Raw genomic sequence first — 26,134 nt, 5'->3', positions numbered from 1 at the left:
TCAAAAAACGCTGCAAAACCTCACCTGAGAGAAGCTGTATTGCATCAAAGGTGAAGTATTGGCCCTGTTGAACTTCTAAATAGTAACTTTGTTAGTGTGTTATTCATTTTGGGTCAAGAAAAGGTTGTGTAAGATGCTCATCTCCTTCAGTTCTCACAATTGTGTGGCTGTTGAGTTGGTGACTTGTAGCAGAGTGTATGGAGATCAGAATACTATGGTGTGCGACAAGCTATTATAACCTTCTCCAGTTAGTGCTCAAGAGGTTAAAGGACAATCTTACTGGAAAGCTGGAGGGAAGAGGAAAAAAGGCGTCTCCCTCTATGTTGCAAGCCTTTCTTGTAGAGGATTTTTTTTCTCAATGTAACCAACTGCAAGACTCCTGCTGAAAGTAATACAAATTTAACTTGCCTGTGATTGTTCTAGGTCAGCATGAATTGCTTCATGTGAATGAAACAAAACTTTAAAGTGAGAATTTAATCATATTAAAATAATTTCAGCATCAAATTCAAGTAGGGATAGGTCTTACATTTTTGTAGCCACGTCGGTGCTAATTATGTAAAATTCTGATCACAGTGTGCTCTTGTTTTTATTTAAGGTATGAAGATCCTTTATTCTCAGCATGCCTAAACATATTTTTGTGGCTATAATTGTGCTAAGCTGCTGCTTAAGTCTAGCAGCTTAGAAGACAGGGAAAACACCCCTGTGCTCCCTGGAAAATCAAACCTTTTTTTGGATTAGTGGTACGGGGTGTAACTGAACACTAGTGAGAAGCATGAAATGCTTCCAGACCATTCAGTGTCTGGAAGAGCCACTCAGGGATGTGTGCTGTAAATCCAGGACCTGCCTCTGGTAGGTTATGTAATTTTAGGTTATCTGATGCCTTCTAATAGGTGGCCGGAGAGGAATGTCTGAAGCTGCTAATTTCAAGGAAGACGTGATGGATGGCTGTTTGAAGAGCTCAGATCCTTCAATGGCATTTTCATTGTTCCCTTGAACATTTCATTTTAGAAAAGGGTTGAATCAAAAATGATGTGTTCATGAGGAGAAAGCTTTCCCCTAGAATAGGTTTGTTAAATAGACAGGAAATATGCACACAGTGCGTTTTCAGATCAGGCTGATGTGAATCCTTGATGTCACCAGCTCATATGACACGAGAACATTGCTCACCAAAGGTCACTGGCTGCTCTCACTTTCTGCTTCCACGAGTGTTGTTATTACTGCCTTCCTCCTGCTGAAGCAGGATTGGAGGTGCTGTTGCTGTTTGGTGGTTGATAAAGCCTGCCTGGAATCAAGGGTGGGTGGGAAGCCCCTGGACGCTTCTGGTTCTGGTGGCCAGCCTGAGTCTGTGATGGCCTCAGCATAACCCTTCTTATCCTGCCTGATTATGTCTGGGGAGAGAGAGAATGGGCAGGACTCTGATATTTCTGCCTTTTTTAAAATAGTCCCATAAACTAAAGGTGGAGCCTCAGTGATTTTGGAAACTGTCTGCATTCCCTGTCTCACCTCAGTATATGGGGGTGGTTTTGCTTGGTTGGGTTCTTTTCCCCCCAACCCAAGTTTGGCAGCTGAAAGTTGATTTCTTTTGTCTTGAGGAGCTGTTTTGCAAATGTTAATGCAGTGCTGCTCAAGGTTTCTGTCTCACTGAAGTGAGTTATATGCTGGTGTGTGTTGAATTGTGTGTTTGAATGTTTGTCACAGCTGATGGATGCATCCTGCTGTGGGGAAGGAGCAGGTTCTCGCTTTGCTTGGATATTCCCACCTGCTGTTTTTAGTTGGTAGGTGAAGAGAGGCATAACTTTTCTTGGATTTGGACTGATGTGAAGAATCTCTTTTCAAGATAAGCTTTCAGCAGAAAACATCCAATATTTATTCTGAACACCTTTTTGTTTTGATATTGTCTTTCTTCTGCCAATGAATAAGTTGTCACTCACACTACCAGCTTTCACCAGAGCCTTACTCATAAGTGGCCTACACAAACTTGAGGTATACAAAGTTGAGTAACAATCAGGGTAGTAGGGCAATAAAAAAACCAACAAATCATCATTGCTGCAACCAAAGTATTGGTCAAAAAGAGCACTATTTATAAAGACCAGAAACTTTTCTCTTCTTTTGGTGTAGCTGATGTTGAATTCAAGGAAACAAGATGGAAAAAAAAATATATACCCATTTTTTTTTTTATATAAATCTCATCCAATGTCTTACTTCCAGCAATTCTTTAAGTAATGTTTACGTTAAGAAATTACTTGAAATCTAGCAGGAGTCTTCCTACAGCAAAAGTTGTTGCTGTTGAATAGTTGGTGAAAAAACCCTGAAATTCCATGCCTGAAAAGTTTAATGGATTTGATATGTCCACTGGATGATCATACTTTCGCAAGCCTTCTCCTTGTGAGTTGGTCAGCCTTTTGCTCTTTAGCTTTGAAGGCATTCAGGAGGCTGTGTCTGGATCTCAGAGGTTGAGAAGAGTTTAAATCACATGGAAACCTGTGGCTCCTGTGTGAAGGATCAATATTTTGTACAGTTGCCAGCGATACAGTAACATAAAACATCTCCCCCAAACAAAGAAAAAAACCCACAAAAGAACCAACAAATCAAAAAATACACCCAAACCCACCAAACAAAGATAGCAGAAAAAAATCTGCAGGCTTTCCATACCATCTGTCTTGGATCAAGTTGGATGAATGAATGCATACTGTGTTTTTGTGTTTTGTTGTTTTACTTGGAATTGTTTCCAAGCTCTGCCTGTAACCACCAGTGTATATAGGATTTTTTTTTCAGAATGCTAGAGCAGTCTTGGTTTTAGTCCCAAATTTAAGACTCTAAATGATTTAAATGTTTGTTTCCTCAGATGTGACAATATTGATTGTAAACTCTGCTTTGGATAGGGAGGGTTTCTTTTTCTGTGTCTTAACTTTGAAACGTCCTCTGATTTTAGTTTGATAGTGTAGGGCTACATACATGCAAATGGGGGGGGGGAGAGAAAAAAAGAAAGTGAAAATTAAAAAAAAGAAAGTACACCAGAGAGCTGTCGTGGCTAACAGGCTTAAGCTTACAGGATTCCTGTGCAAGCCCAGACTTTGAATGGCCGGACACATTCCAGTGCACAGTGTCAGGCTGAGAGCAAGGGGCAGACTGTTGCAGGAAGTGCTTTTGAAGGGTTAAGTTTTCTTTATTGTTTTTTCAGAGCTATTTGATAACCAGCTTTATTCATTGTTTAGCTGTATGTGTAATTTTTCTGATCTCCAGATGTCCAAGGAAGAAAAAAACATGTTGCAGCCTAACTCAGATTTTAGGTTACTATAATTAGAGTGCAACGCTCAGCAGCAAAACTCAGAAGATGGCTAAAATGCAGCAGTGAGAAATTTTGTCAACGTTCTTAGCTGCAACAAGTGCAAAAGCATATTCCTCTCTGGAGCTTTAGTAAGGAGGTTTTGCATGGGTTTGTTTAGTCTTGCATGTCAGTAATGCATTTGGCAGTTGAATGGTAAGGAAAATTTACTTAACATGAGGGTCTTAGTTTTGCAGTCAGAAAATTTGTCCTGAATAGCTCCCTGTTTGCTCTAGACAACTGCTTTTTGTTGTACACTGCCTAAAAAAACACTGATAATTTTCAAGTGATCTTCTCACACAGGTCTCTAGCATAGAGGACAAATGCATTTTTATTTATATAGAGGTGTGGGTAAGAATAAATATTTATACACAAATATTTTCTTAAAGAACATATATGTATACCACGATATATAGTAATATATTCAGTGTTTTACATCCATTAAAAAATGTATACAAAAACACCCACAGCTGGAACTGTATAAAAAAATCACATAAAAGTAATGTTTAAAGTCAAGCAAGCTAAAACAGTGTATTGCATGTATATATATGTATATACATATAAAATGGAAAATTAAACTTGAAATTGTTATATGTTCTCATGAGCCTTATTAGCTGATGATAAAGATTTGTGTGTCTTAGCTAAAAACAGCTGTATGAATTTATTAAATAATATGCAACTGCTTTAAAATGTGTTTCTTGTTTTCTGAGGGCTTTTTATTGGACTCTTTTTCTGCAATATTTCATACTTGGGGTTTTAGCCAGTATGTGACTGGCTTAAAACAAATGACTGCTATAATATTCCCTTGTATAAAAGGCAAGACACCCACAAGGACTTACTAATGTCTGCTATTTTTGTTTTATTTCGTTGTGCTAGAAGTTTGCATTTGACTAATCCTGAGGAGTTCTCTCTCCATTGCATGAATGCACATACATACAGAATTGTGCTTTTGTGTGCTTATGCTGTTAGCATATTAGCCATGATTGGTTTATTTGTTACCCCATGCACTTCAGAGCATGCTTATTTATCTAAACTGAGTTGTCATCTTTCGCATGTTTAAAATTGCCTTTTTCTTCCATGTTGCCAAAGGGAGGTGCCATAAGCCTTGGTGCCTTTATACTTAAAATATGATGCCCCTGTTGATGTAGCATGGAGGAGTTTCTGCACCCTGATGCATTTTTTGTGTATTTCCTCCTTGGTGCTGAGCTCCATGCTCAACAGAGAGCTGGCACAAGTGCAGCTCAGTCTCCACCTCTTGTGCTAGTTCTGTGGGTGTGGTGGCTCTTTTTGCTGGGCTGGGGTTTCACCTTGAGATGGGCTTGTACAGTTTTTGCAGAGTGACACTTTGGGATGGCATTCAGGTGAGTTGTCCTCTCTGGACAAATGATTTGTGCCAATAACCAATTCTAGGAGTGTCTGAACTTGCCTCCGTTTTCTCCTTACTTTATATGGTGCAGCTTGACAGTATCTCAGTTCATTGAAGCAAGGAGGTTGTTTTCTGCTTGTTTATGCACGCCTGGATTCTGGATAGGTGGAAAGTGAAGCAATGGCTGGTGTATCACAAGGGATTTGATTTGTAGTAGCGTTTTCTTGCCACTGGCTCCCCACTTGATTCTCTGCTTTGCTTTAATGTGTAGAATTGCATCATTAGTTGTGTTTCATTCTTGTTGCTGCCATGTACAAGGCTCTTTGTCCTGGGAGAGGTACTGAAAAGAAAAATAAATGTATCTTTAAATTACACAGTATAATATATTGTGCTATTTGTATTTCTAAATTGGATGTTCTGGCAAGCCTGGGGTGATTGCATCACATTTAATGCATAAAAGGTATATCCCATTAAGAGGAGCTAAATCATAGACCTTGAAAGCCTTATAAAAACAAGATGACACATATTTGGCTACTAAGATTAATGAGGAGATGGATGTTCAGTTAGTTCAACTAATTTTATCATCTGTGAAAGAATAAACATAACACTGTCTGGGAAGGGAGGACATAGACCATTTTATGCTCTGCAGACATTGTCATATGTAGGGGCTTTACAGGATGGGAATTGATTTCTTTGGAAGTAGCTGAGCTCAGTCCCTTTTGTTGCTTCATACTTAAGCTCCTTTAGAGAAAACTAACTCTGCTTTGCTTTGTGTTTGTTTGGGAGGCCCAGCAATAAAACTCAGTAAGCTTTCAAACTGTTTGCTCCAAATGAGAGAGGCTTGAAGCTTCTGTTCTGGTACAAATCAAGCGGCTCCTGAGGGGTTGCCTGTTCGGCAGTCCTAAGAAATCATGTTCTTTAGTTGTGGAGTTAATTTGTGGTGGCTGTCCAAAAAAAACCCCAAACTCCCCAAAACTAACCACTCCTGGAGGAGAGACATGCAGGTCCCAAAAGCTAAAGCAGCCACACAAAGTTTATGTTGTGTTTCTAGCTAAGTTTTCTTTCCGTTTTCTTTCTGTCTCTGAAAAATTAAGTAGGCAGTATTTTTTACCCATTGGCATACAGTTTCCCAGGGAGGAACCTGGATCAGTTCTGTAAACTCTCTGAACAGAAGAAAAATCATCAGAGAGAAGAGAGCCAGTTAAAATAAATAGGGCTCTTAAGGCATGCTGGCAGCATGAGAACACAACTGAGCTCCTTGAGAGAATGCTTAGTGAAAGCTAAGCATTCTCTCAAGGATGATAGGGTCTTAAATATCTTCAGACATTCTGGCACATGACTGTAAATGGTTTTCCATCACTCAAGTGTTTCAAAAATATTTTTGAAAGTTTTTTTGGAATCACCCATGTGCTTCCTGCAAATATGATTCTAGTCACAATGTCTGAATTATTTTTCCTTAGTCCTTTTGTCAACTTGTTTTTTGTCATTGTGACATTATTTCTTCTCCAAATCAGAACATTAATTATGTCTTGTTAGTCAAGAAGTTATTGCCCACCCTATCTTGGTGGCAGTCTTTTCATGTCTGATCTCCTGAATGCTAGTGGCTTGGAAAAGCAAGACCAGATGCTTAGTCTTGTTACATACCAACAGAGCTACACTTGAACAGAATAGTTTCCTTATCCCTCTTTGATGTGAGTGTGACTTTTCACTCATTTTAATAATCCTTTGAATTCCAGTTGGTGTTTTCCAGCACACAATTAATACACATTTTAACTTGTGTGTTAGTACCTGGATAAAATGTTTAAGTTGCATGTCAAAGACATGAGTTGTCCCAGAACTGATTACTGTATGTAATTAGCTACTTCCTTTTCACATCAGCAGGGTCGAAAGCAGGGATTGTACTTTCTAATAATTACTTATGGACTTGCAGTAATCTGAGATAGTGGCATTCTGTCAAATGTTAAATATCCAGTCCAATATACAAGGAACCTTTTCTGAAGTTGTTTCTGCTTCCTTACATCCTGCAGCAGTTGGATTGTCGTGAGGGAGGGAGGAGAGGTAGCAAAGGTTCCTGCTCAAGGAAGAGCAGAGCTGCGAGGAATCCATGATCAGTCAAGCCATGACAAGTGGGAGGTGGCACCAGTTAATAATCCTTCTGGCACTGGCATGTGGAACCTGTTCCTACTTATTGGCAACCTGTTCTGGGACAGGAGAGGGAAGCTGAGAGCTGCTACTGGCATTCAAGTTCATTTGTTTGGTGTTAAGTGATTGAAAAATAGAGGAGCGCATATTGAAGAGCACATTTTAACCACTTAACAGATGGTGTTAAGTGATTGAAAAACAAAAGAGTACATGGTGCAGTTACTCTTCTTCGTAACCTAATGTGTATTTTTGGATCCTTTTCTGCATCAACCCAATCGTGTGTAAGAGTGATCTAAGCTATGTGGTGCCTCTCCTGTTTTAAGTAGTCAATGTCCTCTCATGCTCCTCTGTAGATGCATAGCTCCACATTAAGTGCATGCATGGATAAATAGAATGAGTGATTTGTGCATGCAACACATCATTTAAAGTGCCAAAACAAAATTAGTTTGGTTTTATTTGGTGGTTTTTTGTTTATTTGTTTTTGTGGAAGACAGTAGATAAATATTAGAGGCTGTAATACAGTAAGAGAAGAATTTTAAGGAAAAAGGACAGGGTTGAAACCATTAATCTTTTTCCTAGAATATAAACCCACAGGCATGCGCAGCCATGTTTGCTTAGAGGGAAATCTCAAACTGTTAGTTTTTCTTTGACATAATTTCTGAATGTGGGACTATAGATATTCACAGCTCAATCACGTTAAAATATATGTTGTTGTCAGGGTTACTGCTGTCAGAACTGAGAATGAAATGAGAGATGGTTTTGTGGTTCTTTGCTGGCAAAATGAATGGGTGCCTGTGGGCTCTCCCTATTTTCCCCTGGGCTGTAATGAGTGAAAGGGCTGGTTTGGGTCTGCTTCAACCAAGTCACTGCTGCATCACAGCAGTGGAGCTGTGTATGGAGGGAAAGGGATGGAGCAGACCTGAGGAATGTGGGAGGACAGGCCAGGAGGCAAGGGCAGCCCTCTCACCAGGACTGGGATGCAGCCTGCTGTTGGGGTCTACAACCATTCAAAGAGCAGTGGCTTGTACTTGTCTTACACTTTTTTTTTCTTTATACATTAATGGATATTTAATGATTATGCAGTGCATGCCTTAGGTTACAGCTTTATGAATCAGTCTGAAAACACCTTTAAAGTTACAGAGAGGAAAAGGAGGGAAAGGAAAATGTAGCAAGTGGGAGTACTGCCACATGGAGCAAGGTGAGGGCGGGGTTTCATGGTGGTGGTACATAGCAAAGTACTCTGGTAATCAGACAGGTTTTGTGACCTAAGCTAACTTTGATCCTTGCTTTGTTTGGGGAAAAGCTTTAGCTTATTTAGAGGACTGCCTCATAACCCCTTTTTATAGCTGCTTGTGTCAGCGCTTTCCACAGCAAACCCTGCATTAGAGTTCTTATAACTCAGCTGTATAAATTTGATCTGGACTTTAAAACTGGCATGTGTGTTCTTGATTTGGAAGCGACTATCAAAGCTGGCTGGCTAATCTGTTGGCTATGTGAATAATATTGCTGTAGTAAAGGCTTGAGGAACACGATACAGCTCTCAGTTTCCATTGAGTGCAGAGGAAGCTTGTTTGTCACAAAGAGCAGGTGCTCTCATGCCTTTTTTTTCCCCTCATGCAGAAGTTTTAAGCTGGACCTCAAGTGTCCCCGACATTCCAGGAATGTGGAGTGTAGGTTTTTGCTTCCTTCCCATCAGGGAGGCAGGTGAAGAAGGGCTTTGGTGAGCCATCCCATTTAGGTTTATCATGCTGGAGCACTGCCTTACCCTATTTGTGCTTGTGGTGGTCAGTGTTGGCCCTGAGTGTTCCATGCTCAGGTTCTGTGGGTTGTGAGGTCCTGGGGGAGCACGAGTCAGGTCAGATGTGCAATTTTTGTGATGGAGTTGGTGCTGCTGCAGAGCATTAGTGTGTCCCCCTTGTATTTTGGAGTGAGTGTCTGTTCCTCTCTTTCATTAATGCACCAAGGGGCGTTTCTAGCTTACTTTTAGCTCTACAAATGTTTATGAGTTTTCTGTTAAAATACTGATTATCATTGCAAGGTGATACTTTGGTCAGGTGAAACAAAGCTAGGGATAAACAAAGTAGTGGCAGATAATGAGTGTAAATATTAGCATGAAGTGTATTGTAGCAAGGAGATAAAGCCCTGTGGTATGAAAAGGCAGGATGTTGTGTGATAAAAGAATTTGCCCCTTTGCTTGTGTTGTGATTCTGCAAAGTTATTCGGTAATGTTCTTTCTCTAAATGAGTATCTTGTGTTTTGGCTTTTACTTATTTAAAATACTTTATTATAGGGAAAAATGTAGACTAAAAGAGAAGCTGGAATGGTAATGACACAAAGATCATTGGTTGCTTTCTGCTTTGATTATTCATGACTTTAAATTGAATTGCTACAGCCAACTATGGATCAAATGCTTGAGAGGTAAAAATCAAGCTGGATGGATATCAGCTAGCCCAGGGAGTTTTAAATCAGGATCAATGAATTACATTCTCAGAGGAAGTTGCAGATGACATTGAAGGATGTTTGGGCAGTGGGAGAACATTATTTACTGTCTGAGTACAAAACAGCTTCTTTGGAAAGTCATTGTGATGTACCATCATACAACGTGGTTGCAGCTAGCATGGATTCAAGGCAAGCAGTTTGTAAAACACAGAAGGCAGTCTCCATCTTTAGTCAGTGGACCTTTGTCTTATGAGTGACTGCAATTTAAGTAATTAATTTATTACTGTGTAAAAGCAAAATAATGACAGCTCAAAGAAGAATTGCTTGTCAAGTTTTCTTCTTAGTCATGTGAGGGAGAAATAGGTGGTTATGTGTTAAATAGAAATTAATTGGGTCGCAAATTACATTGATTCAGAGATAGATGCATGTATGTGTGCACACATTCAATTACCCTGGAAAGACTTGTTCAAAATATCTAATTGAAGCTTCAGAGTACAGATAAAAAAATCTGTTGGTTATTGCAAAACAAAATAGTGTGCGGGCTGAAATTTAGCTCAATAAAACAGTTGTATTCCAGGGTATTCTGGCCTGTTTGCATTTCAAAACCTGAGTTGTAGTACTATGCTGAGATTACTTTTTATATCTTTGATTTTGAAGTCCATCCATCCTGGATCAAGAACTGTTTTACTTTTGTTCTGTTTCCATTTGGAATGTGATTTTGGACAATATTTCTGGTTTTGGAATTCTGCTGTTGAGAACCAAAAGAACAACAATATTTTATTTTTCAGGTTTTTTTTTTGCCAAACAAAAAAATCTTCCATTAGATGGGTGGTTTCCCTTGTGTGTGTTAAAAAGCATCCCGTGCACCCCTGCATGGCACAGGCTGGTTTTTGGCTTTCCTCCTTGTCGCTGATGACTGCGGAGGGGCAGAGGTTTCCTGCTGGGGGCTGCGGGGGTGAATGGCCTCAGCAGGTGCCTGGTCATGAAATGCCTCTCCTGCTCGCCTCCCCTTCAGTCTCCAAATGAGTTTTCCAGAGTAGAGAGACGTGGAATTAAGTAGGAGGAAACATTCCTGGTTTTGCAGTTCTGTAGCTTTCAAGTCTGTGGTGTAACATCAAGAAAAAAAAGTGGGGTTTTTTGTAGCTCTAATTCATGATTGACTTAAAAAACCTGCCTCATACTATAAATACAGAATTAAAACAGATCCATCAAGGATTTGAAGAATATTTGTAGTGCTTGGAGGTTAGTTGGATTATTAGATAGCCAGTTTTGTAATTTTACTACTATACTCTTCTCCATATTTTACTGCTATACTCTTCTCCTGTTGCATTGTTTCCATATGGTGATGCAGACGCATTTAATAAAGGTATGTTCTGGGTCACCATTTTTTCCAGATAACTAACTCTGTACTTTATGGGTCACTGATGCAGGATAATGTTCCTAAGGTTAAATTTGCACTTTAAGGAAAAAATCACCTGTACAGAAAAAAAAGAAACAGTGAGATAAATCTGTAGGTGATAATATATGATCTTCAAATGTTATTTATATGTCTTCTGTATTTGCTGAATATTTTTTAAATCTGTGTGGAAAAAAATAAATTGAGTTTGTAACAAGAAATATGGACCAAAAGGTAAAACACAGATGAGATTCTGGGTGGAGTTCAGAATGGAGTCAGCTAATCAGAATATCTATGCAGTTTTGGGTTGAATGTGTATACAGTTTGGTATATGTTGTCTTCATTATGTGTTCCAGTTTTTTGTTGTGGTAATGCATAGTTCAGCCTCTAAGAAGTGTCAAAAGGGAGGCTCCCAGAGTCTGCAGTCTGAAAAAGATCCTTAATTATTTCAAATGTTCTAATTCCCCCTGCTGTGTTCAGTGTAGATGCTTTCTTTCTTTATATAGTTGTGATAATATTCCTCTGGCACTGGGGTTAGACTGCCCTTGTAGCTTCAGTCCCACTTCAGTGGATGGTGCTTCAGAAGCCAGGGTTGCTGACTGATAGAATTCCTCTTGCTGTGTTCAGTGTAGATGCTTATTTTTATATAGTTGTGATAATATTCCTCTTGCACTGGGGTTAAAACTGCCCTTGTAGCTTCACTCCCACTTCAGTACAGATGCTTCAGAAGCCAGGGTTGCTGACTGATACCTGGTGGTCATGCATGTGAGACAGCCCACTTGGCAGACTTTGGTCATCAGCAAAACAGTGTGGTGCTTTATTGTTCGGTGCTTACTTTTATAGGCAATTGGAACCTCCTGGGTCTAGACAGCCACTGGTCTAATCTGTAAGCCCCTTAGACTCTGAATCAGTGAAATCTTGTACTTCAGGAGAGATGTTATTGTCAGTCAGCCCAGAGGCCGGTTTAGCAAACTGGGCTGGGTTTCTTATTTATAACCAGATTAATGCTCAGTAGAAATCAGCTTGTGCTGAAACAGCTGACCAGTACTTTCAGGGAATACTCACGCTCTGGCTGAGATTTCCTAGGAGTATCAACCTCACCTCTCCTGCTTAGTGACTCACATCTCTTATTCAGAATCAGTAGGTGTTACTTAGAAGTCTTATCCACTCTGTCTAGATAAGGAGATTACTACTCCAGCATCCTGTGTGTGCAGTTCTTCACACTCTTGTCCAGTAATTTCCTTCAATACATCTCTGACAGCTCCACCTCTGATGCATAACCAGTTCTCTCTCTGTACAGCGGTACCCATGGACATCACGCTTCTCAGGACCTATTTTTAGGAAATTTCATCCTGTGATTTTACTGAAATGTGTTTACAGCAGTCTCCCACATGCACTTGCAAAGACTTTCATCCCCATAGGCAACAGTTTAAGAATGACCTCTTGAAAGTCGGGTGGTTGGTTGTGGGTTGTTATGTGTTGGTCACTAGAATTAAACAGAAATGTTTGGCTTTTTTTTCTTTTTTTAATTAAGAAATTTGTTTTCATTTACGTGTCTGGGGATGGTAAGGCCACCCACCCTTCCATGAATATAGTTATCCTGAAGCTGGCTTTTGAAGTTAGTCCTGGGCAGTATGTAGGTTGCTTTTTTCTTTTTTCATCACAAATTACAACATGTCAGCATCATGTGCATTTGCACACGTTCTGAGAAAGCTAAATTTTATTCACAAATCACAGCGATCCATTTGACCTTTAGCTTTTAGCACCCCTACGTTCCTTTCCCTTTTCCAGACCTTGCTGGCAAATGTCAGCGTGCTATAACATATCGGTTTATGGCAGGATCTGTTTATGGCAGGTCCCACCCCTCACCCAAAGGTTTGAGGAGCTTTCCTATAAATAGCTGTGTTGGTCATAGCTTTCTATATGCTTGTGAGCTTCCATGATTGGTGTTTTATAGTAATCAGGCCTCTTAACTCACAATTTGGGTATGAACACCCAATTTTGGAGGACTTTTGGCTTTTTTGTTGAATCCTTTTGTCAAAGGATTCACAATACGATTTGAAATTCTTATGACTTTGGCAAGTCAAATAGTTTTTCTGAAATGAGGATATCTTCTTTTTCCTTTGCCTCTTACTTTACTTCCTTTCTCTGCTATATTTTCCTTGTTAGCACCCTCTGGTTTCAACTCTGGCTAAAATAGCTATATTGATTTGCAATGCTGAGGGCCTGGATGCTATTTTCTGAAGATATGACAAGTCTTCCTTGATTGCAGGCCTTGTCTTTCACCAGGCTAACATCAGATGGGAGAGTTTTTCTCATTTTGTTGCAAATTTTCCCTGTTGTTTATCTGCTTAAGATTGATACTGCAATCAGCAAGTATGGGGTTGATGTTGAAATTCAGTGATTCACTGAATGTTAAATTTCTTGGGTTTAGTCTAGATGTTGTCAAACGATAATGTTTTTGGAGTTTTGCATTTGCATATATCTTGCAACATTACACAACTTTTTTTCTCAGTTAAAGTGTTTGTCTTCAGATGCCATCCAATACATGTCACAGCTGTCATGTAATGCTAGTTGCTTGGATTTTAGGAAAGCCTTAACCATATCAGGAAGGCTGATGGGACACCTTCCACAGCTTTACCATACACAAATGCAAAGACTGAGCCCCTCATATTTCATGCACTATCATCTCTTTACCCACAGGCAGTTTTCAAGAACGTAACCTCACTTCTGCTGAAGTTAATGATGTATAGACTGGTGGTTGCTGTAAAGTAACAAGGAACCAAAACTTCCTGGTCCCTACCGTATGAACTAAAACAGGGGCAGTTAAAAAACAGAGGAGATGAAAACATTACTTTGGGTCACCTTTGAAAAGTCATAGAATCATAGAATTGGCAAGGTTAGAAAAGACCTCTAAGGGTCACTAGCTGTCCACCAAGGTAGCTGCACCACCATGTTAACCACTAAACCATGTCCTCAGGTGCCTTATCCATGCATATTTTGAACACTTCTAGGGGTGGTGATTCTATTATTTTCCTGGGAAAACCTCTTCCAGTCTTGACAATGCTTTCCATGAAGAAATTTTTCCTAGTATCCAAACTAAACCTTTTATTGTGTGACTTGAGTTTGCTCTCCTCCTGTCACTTGTTACCTGGGAGAAGAGATTGACCCTCACATCACTACACCCTCTTTTCAGCCAGTTGTAGAGAGGGGTGAGGTCTGCCCTGAGCCTGCTTTTCTCCTGGCTGAACACCACCAGCTCTCAAGTCATGTGCTAAAGTACCATTTTGGCTCAAGGTGAATTCTGCTTTTGGAAACGAAGATAAAGTAATTGTGCTGTTTGCAGCACTTCCCTAGAAGCAGTGATTCCTTCAAGGAATAGACTCATGCTTGTAGGCAGAGGACAGAGTTGGGAGGTTATGCATACACAGCACTAGCAGCTACAATATCTCTGCTGTAAGCAGACTGCTTTTTCCAACTTCTCTGCTGTTGGAAACATAGAGGGAATTTACACCATCCAGGATGTTTTTTCAGCGTGCTATAAAATAATTAGAAGATTGAGGACCAGGGACATAAATCAGTGCATAGATCTTATTTTATGTTACTTTAATTTCTGTTTCTGTTCTTGGGAATGAAGGTAGTTGAAATTCAGTTGCATCAGATGAGAAGATTGATTTATTGTTCAATTGGGGCCAATAGTGTGAACTTTACAGAGGTTTCTGTTGCAATATTGTTTCATTCAAGTGGACCAAAGCAGTTGAACTGAACTCTGGCAGTGACCTTGATCAAAGAGTTAGACTTCTCAAGAGACTTTTCTTATCGTGATCTGAATATACTGCAGGTCACTGGGGCCTGTAAACCTACTGAGAGAAAGGCAGAACAATGTCCTTGCAAGCAGCCTGTCTGTGATGTTGAACTTTTGACTTTCTGGTAGTTGTAGCTGGGGAAAAGTCGGCTTCACTATTAAGAGAGTCTTCCCTGCTTATGACCAGTTTTTGACAAATAAATGAATGTTGAAGAGATTAAGTGGAAAACTTCGATTGGAAAAAGCTGGTTTATAGCCTTTCTCTCTCCTCGGAAGTTTCATGTATGAAGAGAAAGGCGGCTGGAACTTGGAGTGCAGAAAACTGTGAATGCTTGTCCCTGCTTGTGTCTCTTTGTGAGTGTCCATAGCTTCCAGCCAGCAAAGCAGAAGTGGAGTTTGTTTTTGAAAAGGAGGCTATACTGTGCAGTTCTTTCCTGTCATTGAAGTGAAATAAGAATGAATACCTATGGCTATTGCAGCAATTTTCACAGGACTCACAAATGAGAAAAGATACCTTGTTTTTCTCTTTGCATGAAACAGCACTGTGAATAAAACACTGTGATTTTGTGTTCAATATAAACAAAAACCGTCCAAGTTTCTCATTTACCATTCTTGCAATGTTTCAGCTTAATGACGGTGGCAAGGCAGCCCAAGCACATGTGGGGATTGGTGATGTGGTTCTCACCATTGATGGCATAAGCACGGATGGCATGACTCATCTAGAAGCACAAAACAAGATCAAGGCATGTACAGGCAATTTGAACATGACTCTGCAAAGGTAAGATAGATTCTTCTTTTTTTTGAAGAGAATTGATTATCATCCTAGGAGTGGTTTGGAGGATAAAAATGTGTAAGTGGTTTGGCCAAGTCTATGGAGTTAAATGTCAGTGATTGAAAGATATGCTGCCATAGCCTGTAATCTGTCTTGATTTACAGCATTTTAGAAAACTTATTAGATGTTAATTATGTGGCTTGACAAAGATTTTTTCCAGCTTTGTCACCTATTCTATTTCCTCTTCCTTTTGAGTTTCAGTTTTGTTTAATTAATCTGTTTAAAAGCAGGTCTTATTAATGCTTTTTTCCCTTCCCTCAAGTGACTAGGAACATTTTCTTGGGTCAAGTCCTACAGCACCATTCTTACTGGCTAACAGAATGATGGATTTAAATAGTTAACCCTTGAGCTAAATGGATCAAAATACTTCTGCTCAGAGTCTGGGAGATGTTTCCACCATGTAATTTCTACCATGTCACTAAGTAGCAGCCTCCCTTTGCTAATTGAAGTGCCTGCTGTAGAAGTAACAGCTTGGCCCAGTCTCATTACTAAACCATAGAGTTTATTGAATCTCTGCATATCTCTGGTGTAGCCTGGAGCTCCCCTGCAGGAGGGGAGCAGGGTGCTCACATATGGGTTATTGAACCTGAAGTAGAGTGAGCAGCAGCACAAGCAATAAGTTCCTCCAGTTCTCAAAAGCCTCCTAGGGCTAAATGTTTTTTGTTAGAAGACTGCTGTTCAGTGATGTGAGTGAACATATTGGAGGAGATTGGCCTGTGAATCCATCACGTAGGGAAAAGCATCTCTTCTTGTTTTCAAAGAAAACAACAGCAGTTGTAGGCCATGACTGCTGTTCAGGCCTGCCTTCAGCAGTGCAAAGTTCCTTGGTGAGTGTTGGTTGAGGTCCATACCATATCTCTTCACCAGTTACTGACTGCTTTTTGTGGCAAATTATCCTCCCCTTAATGAGAGGACTGCGTCTTTCAGCGAGTTAATCAGTATTTATTAGAATAAAAAGAGGTGACGTGGTTGCAGATCTGACAAACATCCATCTCCAGGGTGACAGTGCTTGTTCCCAGCCCTAAGTGCCATGTGTTTGAATGGTTGTGGGAGTGCTTTCTTCTGTAAGAGGCTGCAGTTCAGCACTGCTTGTTGTTTCTTGTTTTCCCCGTTGTCCTGTGCTTCTGTGCTTAGCTGCCCTGACTAAGGGATTCCCTTTGCTCAGTCTGAGGAAGGGAGTACCTTGTGGTGTGGTTCATGCCTAGGGCATCTCCCTGAGTGAAACTTGTAAAGGTGGCATTAAAAGTTTCTTGGTGAAAGACAGGTATTATACCAGCTCATTAGAAGAACTACATGTTGTATCTAGTGTGTCATTTGCTTTTCTGGCTCCCAGGGAGACGGGCAGGTCGCTCAGAAATGCACTTGCCAGGACCCACTGAGTCACAGGCAGGTGGGTTGGCCCACTTTCTCCTGTCACCATAACTGTATGGGCAGGGTTAATATTGGATATAGGACAGGCATGGCAGGCATGTCCCAGTCAGGTAATAACTTGTCTGAGGCTGCTTCTGGTTAGGTACGGAGATGAGTGGTTTGGAAATCAGATTAATCATGAGTTAGCCTGATCCCCTGCTGTTCTCAGCCTTCCCACTTAGTGTAGCATCTGACTCACCACTGTTGGCTACCTGACAGCTGAAGGCTAAGTCCGGATCAGACTAACAGTGATCAAAGAAATAGCCTTGGTCCTGGCATCTGGGGGTGTGACAGATGTGTCTTGTGGCTCTGCTGCTTTGCAGTCTCATGGTCTAAGCTGTTTTGAATTTTGCATGTATCCCAAGAAACCAAAGGTGTAGGCAGTGTTCTCCTGGTTCCTCTGCCTGTGAAAATTCCTTGCCCTGCTCTGTAACAGATCTGCTTTGGTTGTTTATTTGTTCTTTATAGCCTGGAAGAAGATGCTTCTTGGAGTCAGACTGACTCATGCTAACTGGAGATGATGGCTGCCCGTGGGAAGGGACCTTGAGAGTATAAGCAGGGTGGCAAGATAAGCCATTTTAATATCGAGTGTTCTCCATAATTATATTCTTCTGTTCCTGCCTCTTCTCTCAAAATGAAACAGAAAGAAATAAAATATTTTAAACTGTTACTCTTCACATGCAAGATTAAGGAGATACTGTCAATGTGAAGCAAAGCTGGCCTTCAAAATATGGGCTGGTGCCATAGAATAGGAAAATCTAAGACATATTTTATTTTGCTATTACTGCTTTTTGTTTATCTTTCATTTTTACTTCTGAGATTTTATCTACTTTCACACAGTCTGCTGATAGTTTGGACTACAATACAAGGATGTTGAGGTTAGTTTTGAAAGAGTCCATCAGTTCTGAGATACTGCCCTGGTTTGCTGCTGCTTTAAAAGAACACAATGGTTGGATGGTTAGTGGTGTTACTTTGAGCATGTACTCCAGCACCCCAGTTTGCACAGTGGTCAGGGCATGGTGACACTTCACCTTTTAAAAGCTACAAAGGAAACTTCTGTAGTCTATGGCAAAGGCAAGAGAGGAAATTCTTTATTATCAAATTCCTTATTATAAATATTTTAACTTGATAGTTAACCTATTTAGGTTTTCACTTGGCTTCCTCTCTTCTTCATGTGCAAAGTAGAAAAAATAAAATGAAGAGAAACTAAACAAGGGGCAAGAAGTAGCTTGTCTGAGAGGTTGGAAGGGATAGTTAAAGTACTGCCTCGGAAACCTTTACTTACAGATTTAAAGCAGTATATTTATGTAGGCAAATATGCAAGTACCCCTTGTGGAAATCCAATTTAGATGTTTTGTAACTTGTAATTTAATGTTGGCAAAATATTCGAAGGGCATATAAAAGCTTCCCTTTGTTCCATGTAAGGCAGTATCACAGCTACGTTTTTTAAACATGGAATTGTTGTATGCCCTGGAAAGGAACTGGAGGTGCAGCTGACACAATTGCAAATTGACTTTGCTTAAAGGTTGCTCAAATACCAATGGACAAAATTGTGCTTTCCCAGCCCTGTGTGCAGTAGTAGGTGCCTAACATTTGCATGTGTTGGCAAGTATTTTCAGGTGTATGTCTTTAAAATCAATATGTTCTGTAAACAAGTCCCATTGTTTAGTACAGAAGTTATATCTTTTTTTCAGGTCTGAGATGAAATTTGAATGGAGGCATTTATTTGCTCATTTTTCATATTATATTGTAGGCACACACAGTTTGTGGTGATTGGGGTGGGGCTGTGTCCAGCCTCATCCCCATGGGTGCAGCTGTGAGCAGCAGGTGAGCAGCACTGACAGCAATGAGCCATGGAGTGCCCAGGGGCACTGACCCATCACCAAAGGGAACAGAGGGCACACAGGGGCATGGCATCAACAGGAGGGGTATAAAAGGCTGGCCTGAAGGACAAGAAGGGCAGATGCTTGCAGCTTTCTGAAATGGTGTGGTGTTACTCTGTATGGGCTGAAGCCTTCTGGCATTGTCTCGTGATCCTCTGTGTATCCTGGTCGTCTCAACTGCAACATTATGTGACTCATATGGAGGGTGGCTTTTTTTCTCTTTTTTTTATTTTGTAACTTGCGATTTTAGCTTCTTGATAAATCTCCTCCCCGCTCCAATTTTTGTTTCTATTCATCCCTTCCTTTCTGAGATCTTGCTCTTTTGCACCTCAATATTTCATTTTCATCTAAAGCCATTCCAGTTTCCCATGAGGACAGATGGAAACCAGATGCTTGCTTTTTGGATATATTTTCAAGTTCAGTAACTTAGCATGGACTTTTATAAATAAATCTCTAAGTTGCTGAACAGCTAAAAGCCACCACCTATTTTTAAAATATTATTTTTGGGGACTTATTCTCCAGAGATTTGCCTTAATGATTCTTTTGGAATGAGCAGGATAAGGAATTGTGGATTTCTACAGATGAATGAGGTCATGATACCTGTGAAGATGGAAAGTCTTGGGTGTTGTTTTTCCTATAATGATAGGGAACATATTTATCTCTCTGTTTAGTAAAACATATCTGCATGGGTATAGTTTGCTTTATAAAGGAATTGCTTTCACTCTGTCTATGAATTTACTAAGGTAGGACAAAAGGCATTGAGATTGCTTGGCTTGGGAAGTGAAAGGAGGGTTCTGCAGGTTGTTTACTCCTCTGTTGCTATATTGCAGTGCTTCTTTGGGTGAAAAAAAAATTCTGAGTGCAGTAATTTGGCAGTGAGCAGATCCTGTGGGTCTCATTGCAGCTCTTCAGTGGAGGAACACAGCTGCTACAAAGCAATAGATGAATTTCAGTGATGGCCATGGGCTTGGTGGGTTTTTTCTCCTAAACTTTTTCAAAGCATGGGGTTGCCCAAGTGTCATAGGTGATGCTGGGGCCTCCTGGGTATTCCTGATGTCCTACAGGGCTCAGATAAATTTAGATGAGCCATGGGGCTGAGTTCTGCAGTTGATAAACTAAAAGCCATGACATTTGTTATAGCTGCCTGCCTGAGTATGAATCTTTGTAGTACTGTCCTCCCTTATCTTTTTGGGTTTTTTTTCAGGAAGCATGAAGTCTAGGCTTTTAGCTTAAGGGCAGCTGAAATTCTCATCATTTCAGATGGGGTAAGTGAGAGAAAAAAATGTTCTGGACCATTTGAATTCTAAGATCTTTTTTCAAGTTGACCAATTTGGAAAGGGTTTTCCAGCAGTAAGACGAGCTTAGTATGCTTTTTTCTTACTATTTTTTTTGCCTAATTTATAGGCTTTACTTTAGATGATGCTTAAAACTCATGTTCCAGTTCTATGAGTCATAGGTTCCTTGGGTGGGTATTTTGTTTCCCTAACCAAATATGGACGAGCTTGAGGAAAACTATGATAAGAATGCATTCTGAACTCTTATGTTTTTCTCCCAACTTTAGTCATTATCATTTCCCTTACATAGGTATTTTGACTTTAGCTTGGTTCTTCAGTGATTTGCTTTTTTAGAAAAATAGAAGCTTCATTGTCCTATGTCAGTTGAACAGAGACAATAATAATTGGTTGAAAGACACCACAACTTCCAAGTAATTTTTTCAAAATCTGAAAACTAATTTTTTTTTGCTGTAATTCTTTATGTAATACTAATTCTTATGTGAATTGTTTCAGGAATGTCAGAACTAAGTGCTGAATGATTAAGGAAATAATTTCTTTTAAATTGAGAGAGTTGAGACACAGAAAATTTAAAAAACTGTTGAGGCAGTATGGCTTGGCATATGTATATTTGTGGTTCAAATGCTACTCAAAACGTTTGGCAACTTATTCCCCAAGGCTAGTTTGTTGCTTTCAATCATTAATTCTAGTTTTCAGTGATTATGCCTCAAAATAACTAGGTGAAAAACTGTGCCTCCCAAACAGACATTCCCTTCTCTTGTTGAGCCATGTCACTAAGCTTTGAGGTGGCAGCTGTTCCAGGTAGCTCACTCAGTGGAGCCTGGTGAGACTTCAAACAATCCTGGAGAACTTTTTGTGCTGTGCATTGCAATGCAGTCAGCTGAGTTGTCTTAAATCCTTCTGGTTTATCTTGCTCTGAAATTAAGTGATATTGGGTTAAAACGTTGTCTGAAGAATTCAAAGCTGATGAATGATGCTGGGTGTTTTTTTTGATCCAAAAGTTGTTGTATAAATCTATGTGCTTGTTGGAAGCAAGGTAGGAACCTTTTGCTCCTAATTTAGGAGCTGAGCAAGTTTAGCTAGCTAAGCCATGCCTTTGGAAAGCCTGCCCACACACTAAATAAATGCAAGGGTACAGCTCTTGCTTCCAGCTGAAATTCAGAGTTGTCTTGTATGTAGCAATTTGCTGCTGGTCAGGTAGCAATTAGATGAAGCACAGAACATGCTGCAGCTAAGTGAATCCAACAAACTACAGGCTTGCTTGGAAGTTCAATGGAGAGTTGCTGGGATCAAAGTGGAAGGTTGCAGGGTAAAAAACAAGAGTTCAGTGACTTGTACAGGGTGATACCTACCCATCTGCCAGGAAAATGGGTGGGACTGAGGACAAGTTAAGCAACAGTAATAGCAGCCTTTCTCACATTGTGTACCTTAGAGTTCTGCTGGGAATCTTTAGAGCTGCAAAAGGTTTGTAAAGGCTGTGCAGTTTCTTGAGGTTACTGCTGTAAGTAGTGTAGGAACATAAATACAGTAGTAGATAAAGATGGTGGACAATGACAAGTGCCAAAGGCAGATTGCTGTTGACTGAACATCAAAATATTTCCTTTGAATTTAAGTTTAAAGATTTTTTTTCACTTTCAATTTCAGGTATATTCCCCTCTGGCCCCCATATAGTTAATACCATGTCAGGAAGTTGAAAATTAAGGAAAGGGAGGTTGAAGAACAAACATCAACACATTGGTGTTTTGTTCTTTTTTTTGTTTTCATTTTATTTTTAGTATGTTTCCCACCAGGGAAATGCAGATATCACCTCTGAGTTGCAGCAATTGCAGCCATTTTACCATTATGTTTTTGAGGTTTTGTCTGCATAACTATATAATGGTGGGTTAAACCAAGGGCAGTCAGATTAGGGGGATATTTAAAAACATCACCTTTCACGTTTTGTGTGAAAATGAGGAGGCCATCATCAAGAAATGGTCTCTCACAACCTGAGAGCTTGTAAATTCAATTTGGGATAAATTTGCAAATTCCTACCCTCATAGTCCAAGCCCTTGATGGAATAAAGGTTGGTAAGGTTGCTTGGGGGAAAGTAGCTCAGATGTTATAATCAGCAGAAGTTGATAAAAATCTGGGGATGAGATTAATTGGGGCATCGCTATTTGAACAGTAGTGAGTGATTGTGGTGGAGGTTTGCACCTGAGAGTCCCTTGTGAAAATGAAGGGAGGAAAGTTTTGGATCCTAGAAGTTCCCATCTGTTTGTAGTGGATCAGTGCTTTAACTGGTCATCTTGCTGTTTTGCCTTCTTCAGTGAGAAACATCTGTGCCATTGCTCTATACAAACTGCTGTGTGGCACAGGTGTCTGACAAATTTCTTAAAAATACTACTTGTTTTCAGACAAGGAAGTAAAGTTGGGGTTGGTTTGGGAGTTTTTTGCTTGTTTTTGTGGGAGTTTTTTTGTGTTTGTTTTAGTAATTTTGCTGACTCTATGGATGTTTGTTTAAAGCCTGAAACCATGCATATCTTTCAGATATGTTTGGATTAGCCTAAAAACAAATGCTGATCACATGTTGTTATTATATAGACTGCCTTCTTTCATTCCTATATAAGATCAATATGAAAATACTTGCCTTCCATTGTAGTTCTGATGTAGGGATGAAACCACTCTGATGTATAACGGTGCTTTTAGAAAAAAAAGATTAAATTGTTAAAGGAAAAAAATACAGTGCGAGAAATGTGGCTTTACACAAGCAGATCATTAAAAAGGTAATAGCTTTGGCTTGATGTTTAGGTGTACAGTAGTTTAGAAACCTATTTTCACTCTATTATAAAACTAAAATAAATCTGTATTCTGATTAGATTTGACACAATTGATTTCCGTTTGTGAAGATGGGAACAGTTAAGGTTTATTCACATATATTGTTTGTGAAATGGCATAATTCAGTAGGAAGTATCTGGAAATTAAATAATCTCACTTGATTTTGGCATGTGCTAGATGGGCAGTGTGCCTCAGTATGCAAGGTGAGGATGGGCTTGCAGTGCTTTGCCTAATGGATGAAAGATAGGATAATGATAAATGACTGCTTGTGATTTAGAATAACTTGCTGAAATACCAATAGCTTTCTCCTGTCTTACAGAATTTAAAAAAAAACCCAAAACTGAGTTGAGTATTTCTGTGGACAGCAGGGAATTGCTTAATGAACTCCACATTGTTCAGTTCATATGCTCTTTGCTGCAAGCAAGAGGTAACATTTGCAAGCTGAAATTTAATACAGAAAACATCTAGGCTGAGAGAGGTTGTGACTAGCGTTCCTATGAGTCTGGCTGTTACTTAACAGCATTTTCCAGCTTGCAAACCCCTTTAAGTTAGTGTTGCTTTATATTCTGCATGTTGCACAACCTTTTCATTGCTGTAGAAGCGTGTAAGCTCAAACATCCCCACATTAAGAAGACCTTTAGTAACGTAGATGCTTCTAAGGAGTAGATTGAATCTATTTCCCAAACATTAAATATATGTACTTTAGGAAGGTAGGAACACAACTAAGCTAACTTTCATTATGAAGATCTTGAAAACCACAGGAGTTAATTTTGCTGACTACCAATATCACTGTTATTTACAATAACTGCTTAAGAGGTGCAACTTCTTACACGACAGGAAAGAAGTCTCCACTGACATTGCAGTATTAACTCAACCTTTCTGTGGCAATTATATGCCAGGTGCTTTGGACTATGCCACTCTTGTCAAGACTGTGTAAGAACAATCCCGACACTTTTTACTTGACATTATCTCTTCACACAGGAGATGCTGAAAAGCATGTTGATTTCTGGGAGTGGGGAGGAAGGGGCATTGGTTTGAGATTCAGTTTGGGTTTGTTTTAGAAAAGGGCAGAAATGGAGCTGTGGAATAGTTCAGATTTTGAAGACTGATAAGAAAGCAATGTTGTTTGCTCTTTGTGTGATTTCCTGGCTAAGTCCTGCTTTTTAGTTTTTCTGAGGAAAAGGTTCATAGCTGTGTTTCAGGAAGCTCTCTTGGTTACTGCTTTCCTCCCTTTTATAAATAATCCCCAGAGGGGAGTGTAGGTTTGTTTTTTTTCTTTAATGAGTAACAGAAAGCCGTCAGAAAAGTGATATTCTTAGGTTTTTGTTACATTTTGTTTCATTTGAAGTGATTTTAATGAAGTAATATTCTCCAGGAGGCCTTTGATGCAATTCTGGCTTTAATTTCCTTATTTTCTAATGGACTTCCGTGGTATTCATGGTGACAGTCACCAAATCCAATAAACACTGCAGCGTAATGTAGAAAAACATATTTTTGTTTCTCTAGTATTATTACCTGAGGTAGGCAGCAGCTGATTACAGCTGTTTTAAAATGCTACATTACTTGCAAAATGTCCTCCATTACTGATCTTAACTATATCAGGTGGGTTTTTATTTGTCAGAACTGATGTAGTGGTTAAGCATGGGTTTTAAATTTTTAGTTCCATTTCTGTTTTTGCAGCAGACTTGGCTGGCCTTAAATGTTTGATTTTCTAAAACTAGACATTTCCTCTTAAGCAGATAACCTTTATTTGCCTTTCACATAGTCAGATCTGATCTTACTTGAGAGCCATCGAGGCTCTGAGGGCTTCAGTACAAGAGACTAAGAAAAGTAAAGTATCATGATGATAAATCAGGGATGACTATTACCAGTCATTTTTGCTTAGTTCTTTGTGAAATAAAGTTTGTGTTCTTGTGGGAACACAAACTCCCCTCAAATATTCTCTTGTTGTTAAGAGCCCTATAGGTAGTAAAAAAAATCACTCTCTACATTTTAAAAACATTTTAGAACTGCTTCTTGCAGTTCTTTTTAGGTTTTGTTAATGATGTGGATCTGCTACATTTGATGCAGATCCTTTCAACTGTTAAACAGTATTTTCATTTTGGAGTGCACATAGGTTTCATTTCCCAAAGTGAAGTTTCCTACAACAAAATGAAACTTAAGGAAAGGTGTGCACCTGAGTGTTCCAATGAAACACTGTAGAGTTCCACAGCCCAGTATAATAGACCTGAGTTTTTCATCTTCTAATGCTGCTGTTAGTTCAGTATTAAAAGTGAAATCTAGCTTTGCCTGGTGATTGATTAGCAAAGAGCTAAAGAGCTGTGTATAAATTGGTGTGTTGTTTGTTTTTCTAATATCCCCACTGCTTCACATTTTCCGGCAGGGTGTGTTTCAGCTTGACACTGAATAGGATGTGTTCTGGACTGAACACTCAGCCTGAAAATAACAAGAGAATTAAAAGCAGTAGGGATTGCTTTGTCTGTGTATTGTATCAGTGAACCTGTTAGTCTGGTATCCAGGCCCACTGTGGCTGCTTTCCGATGATTCAGCGTGAGGGGGGAGTGAGAACCAAACCCTGCCTCGTAACACCTGCACGGTGAGAACCTGGCTGCTTACACAGACATGTGCCTTTGATTATCATAAACACTTGTAACTAATAATTAAACTGGGGTCTTATAGGCGTTGTTTCATGTATCTATCAACATAATTCTTGTCTCAGACAGGCTAGCAACATAGAGGTGTTTTTGCTGTATGTAGATGAAAAATATTTTCTCACGCTGTTTTTTTTTTTTTCCCAATTGCACTTTCCTCCAACTTTGGTGCACAGTGTATCCCCACTTTTGCCTAATTCACAGTGAGTTGTTCAGGCAGAAAGTCAGTTTACTTACTTCTGTGGACCCTCTCTGCTTTTGGGAATATGTGCACCAGATCTGAGCCTTTGTCATCTTTGTGGTTTGAGACTTGAGACAGGAAGTCTTCAGGATTCATCTGACACTTCAGTTTAGTCACAGCTGAATCCTTATTCCCCCCAGGAAAAAAAAAAAAAAAAAAAGCCCTTTGTCTTTTCAGTTGCTCATGTGCACATTCTTTCATTCATGGAGGGGCAGCAGTTTCTGGCCTTGAAAGGACTTGGGCTCCCTGCTGGGGCAGGGGTGCAGAGGACATGCACCGTGAGCTCCTGACCTCATGGTGCTTCTGGTGGAGTCCTGTGCTGCAGCCTCTGCCCAAAAAGTGCTCAGAAAGGAGTTTCTCTTCCTTCCTATGATGAGTAAGGAGGTTTGAGAGACCCTATCTCAACTTCATGAAAATTGTCAAGTGCCCTTTCAACCAGATGCATTTGTGTGGGGTTTGTGCCACAATTCTCCTCTGTATTGCACATGACCCAACACCACTGGCTGCTGCTGGAGATGTCAGAGCCATCTTTCCCAAC

At 39.8% G+C, this 26,134-nt stretch overlaps 1 protein-coding gene across 9 annotated transcripts in view; it reads left to right on the top strand.

The window, feature by feature from the left end:
• The window catches only part of PDLIM5 (PDZ and LIM domain 5), a 142,484-nt gene that overhangs the window by 46,222 nt on the left and 70,128 nt on the right, over positions 1–26,134 (top strand). For all 9 annotated transcript variants that reach the window (XM_058804166.1, XM_058804168.1, XM_058804163.1 and 6 more), the window contains one exon: positions 15,100–15,251. In XM_058804166.1, the coding sequence (XP_058660149.1) occupies positions 15,100–15,251 (152 nt within the window). The remainder of the gene's footprint in view (positions 1–15,099; positions 15,252–26,134) is intronic.

The sequence above is a fragment of the Ammospiza caudacuta genome, chromosome 4 (genome assembly GCF_027887145.1).
Source record: "Ammospiza caudacuta isolate bAmmCau1 chromosome 4, bAmmCau1.pri, whole genome shotgun sequence".
Lineage (NCBI taxonomy): Eukaryota > Metazoa > Chordata > Aves > Passeriformes > Passerellidae > Ammospiza > Ammospiza caudacuta.
Note: the sequence above shows the minus strand (reverse complement) of the source record. Positions and strands in the feature narration are given on the sequence as shown.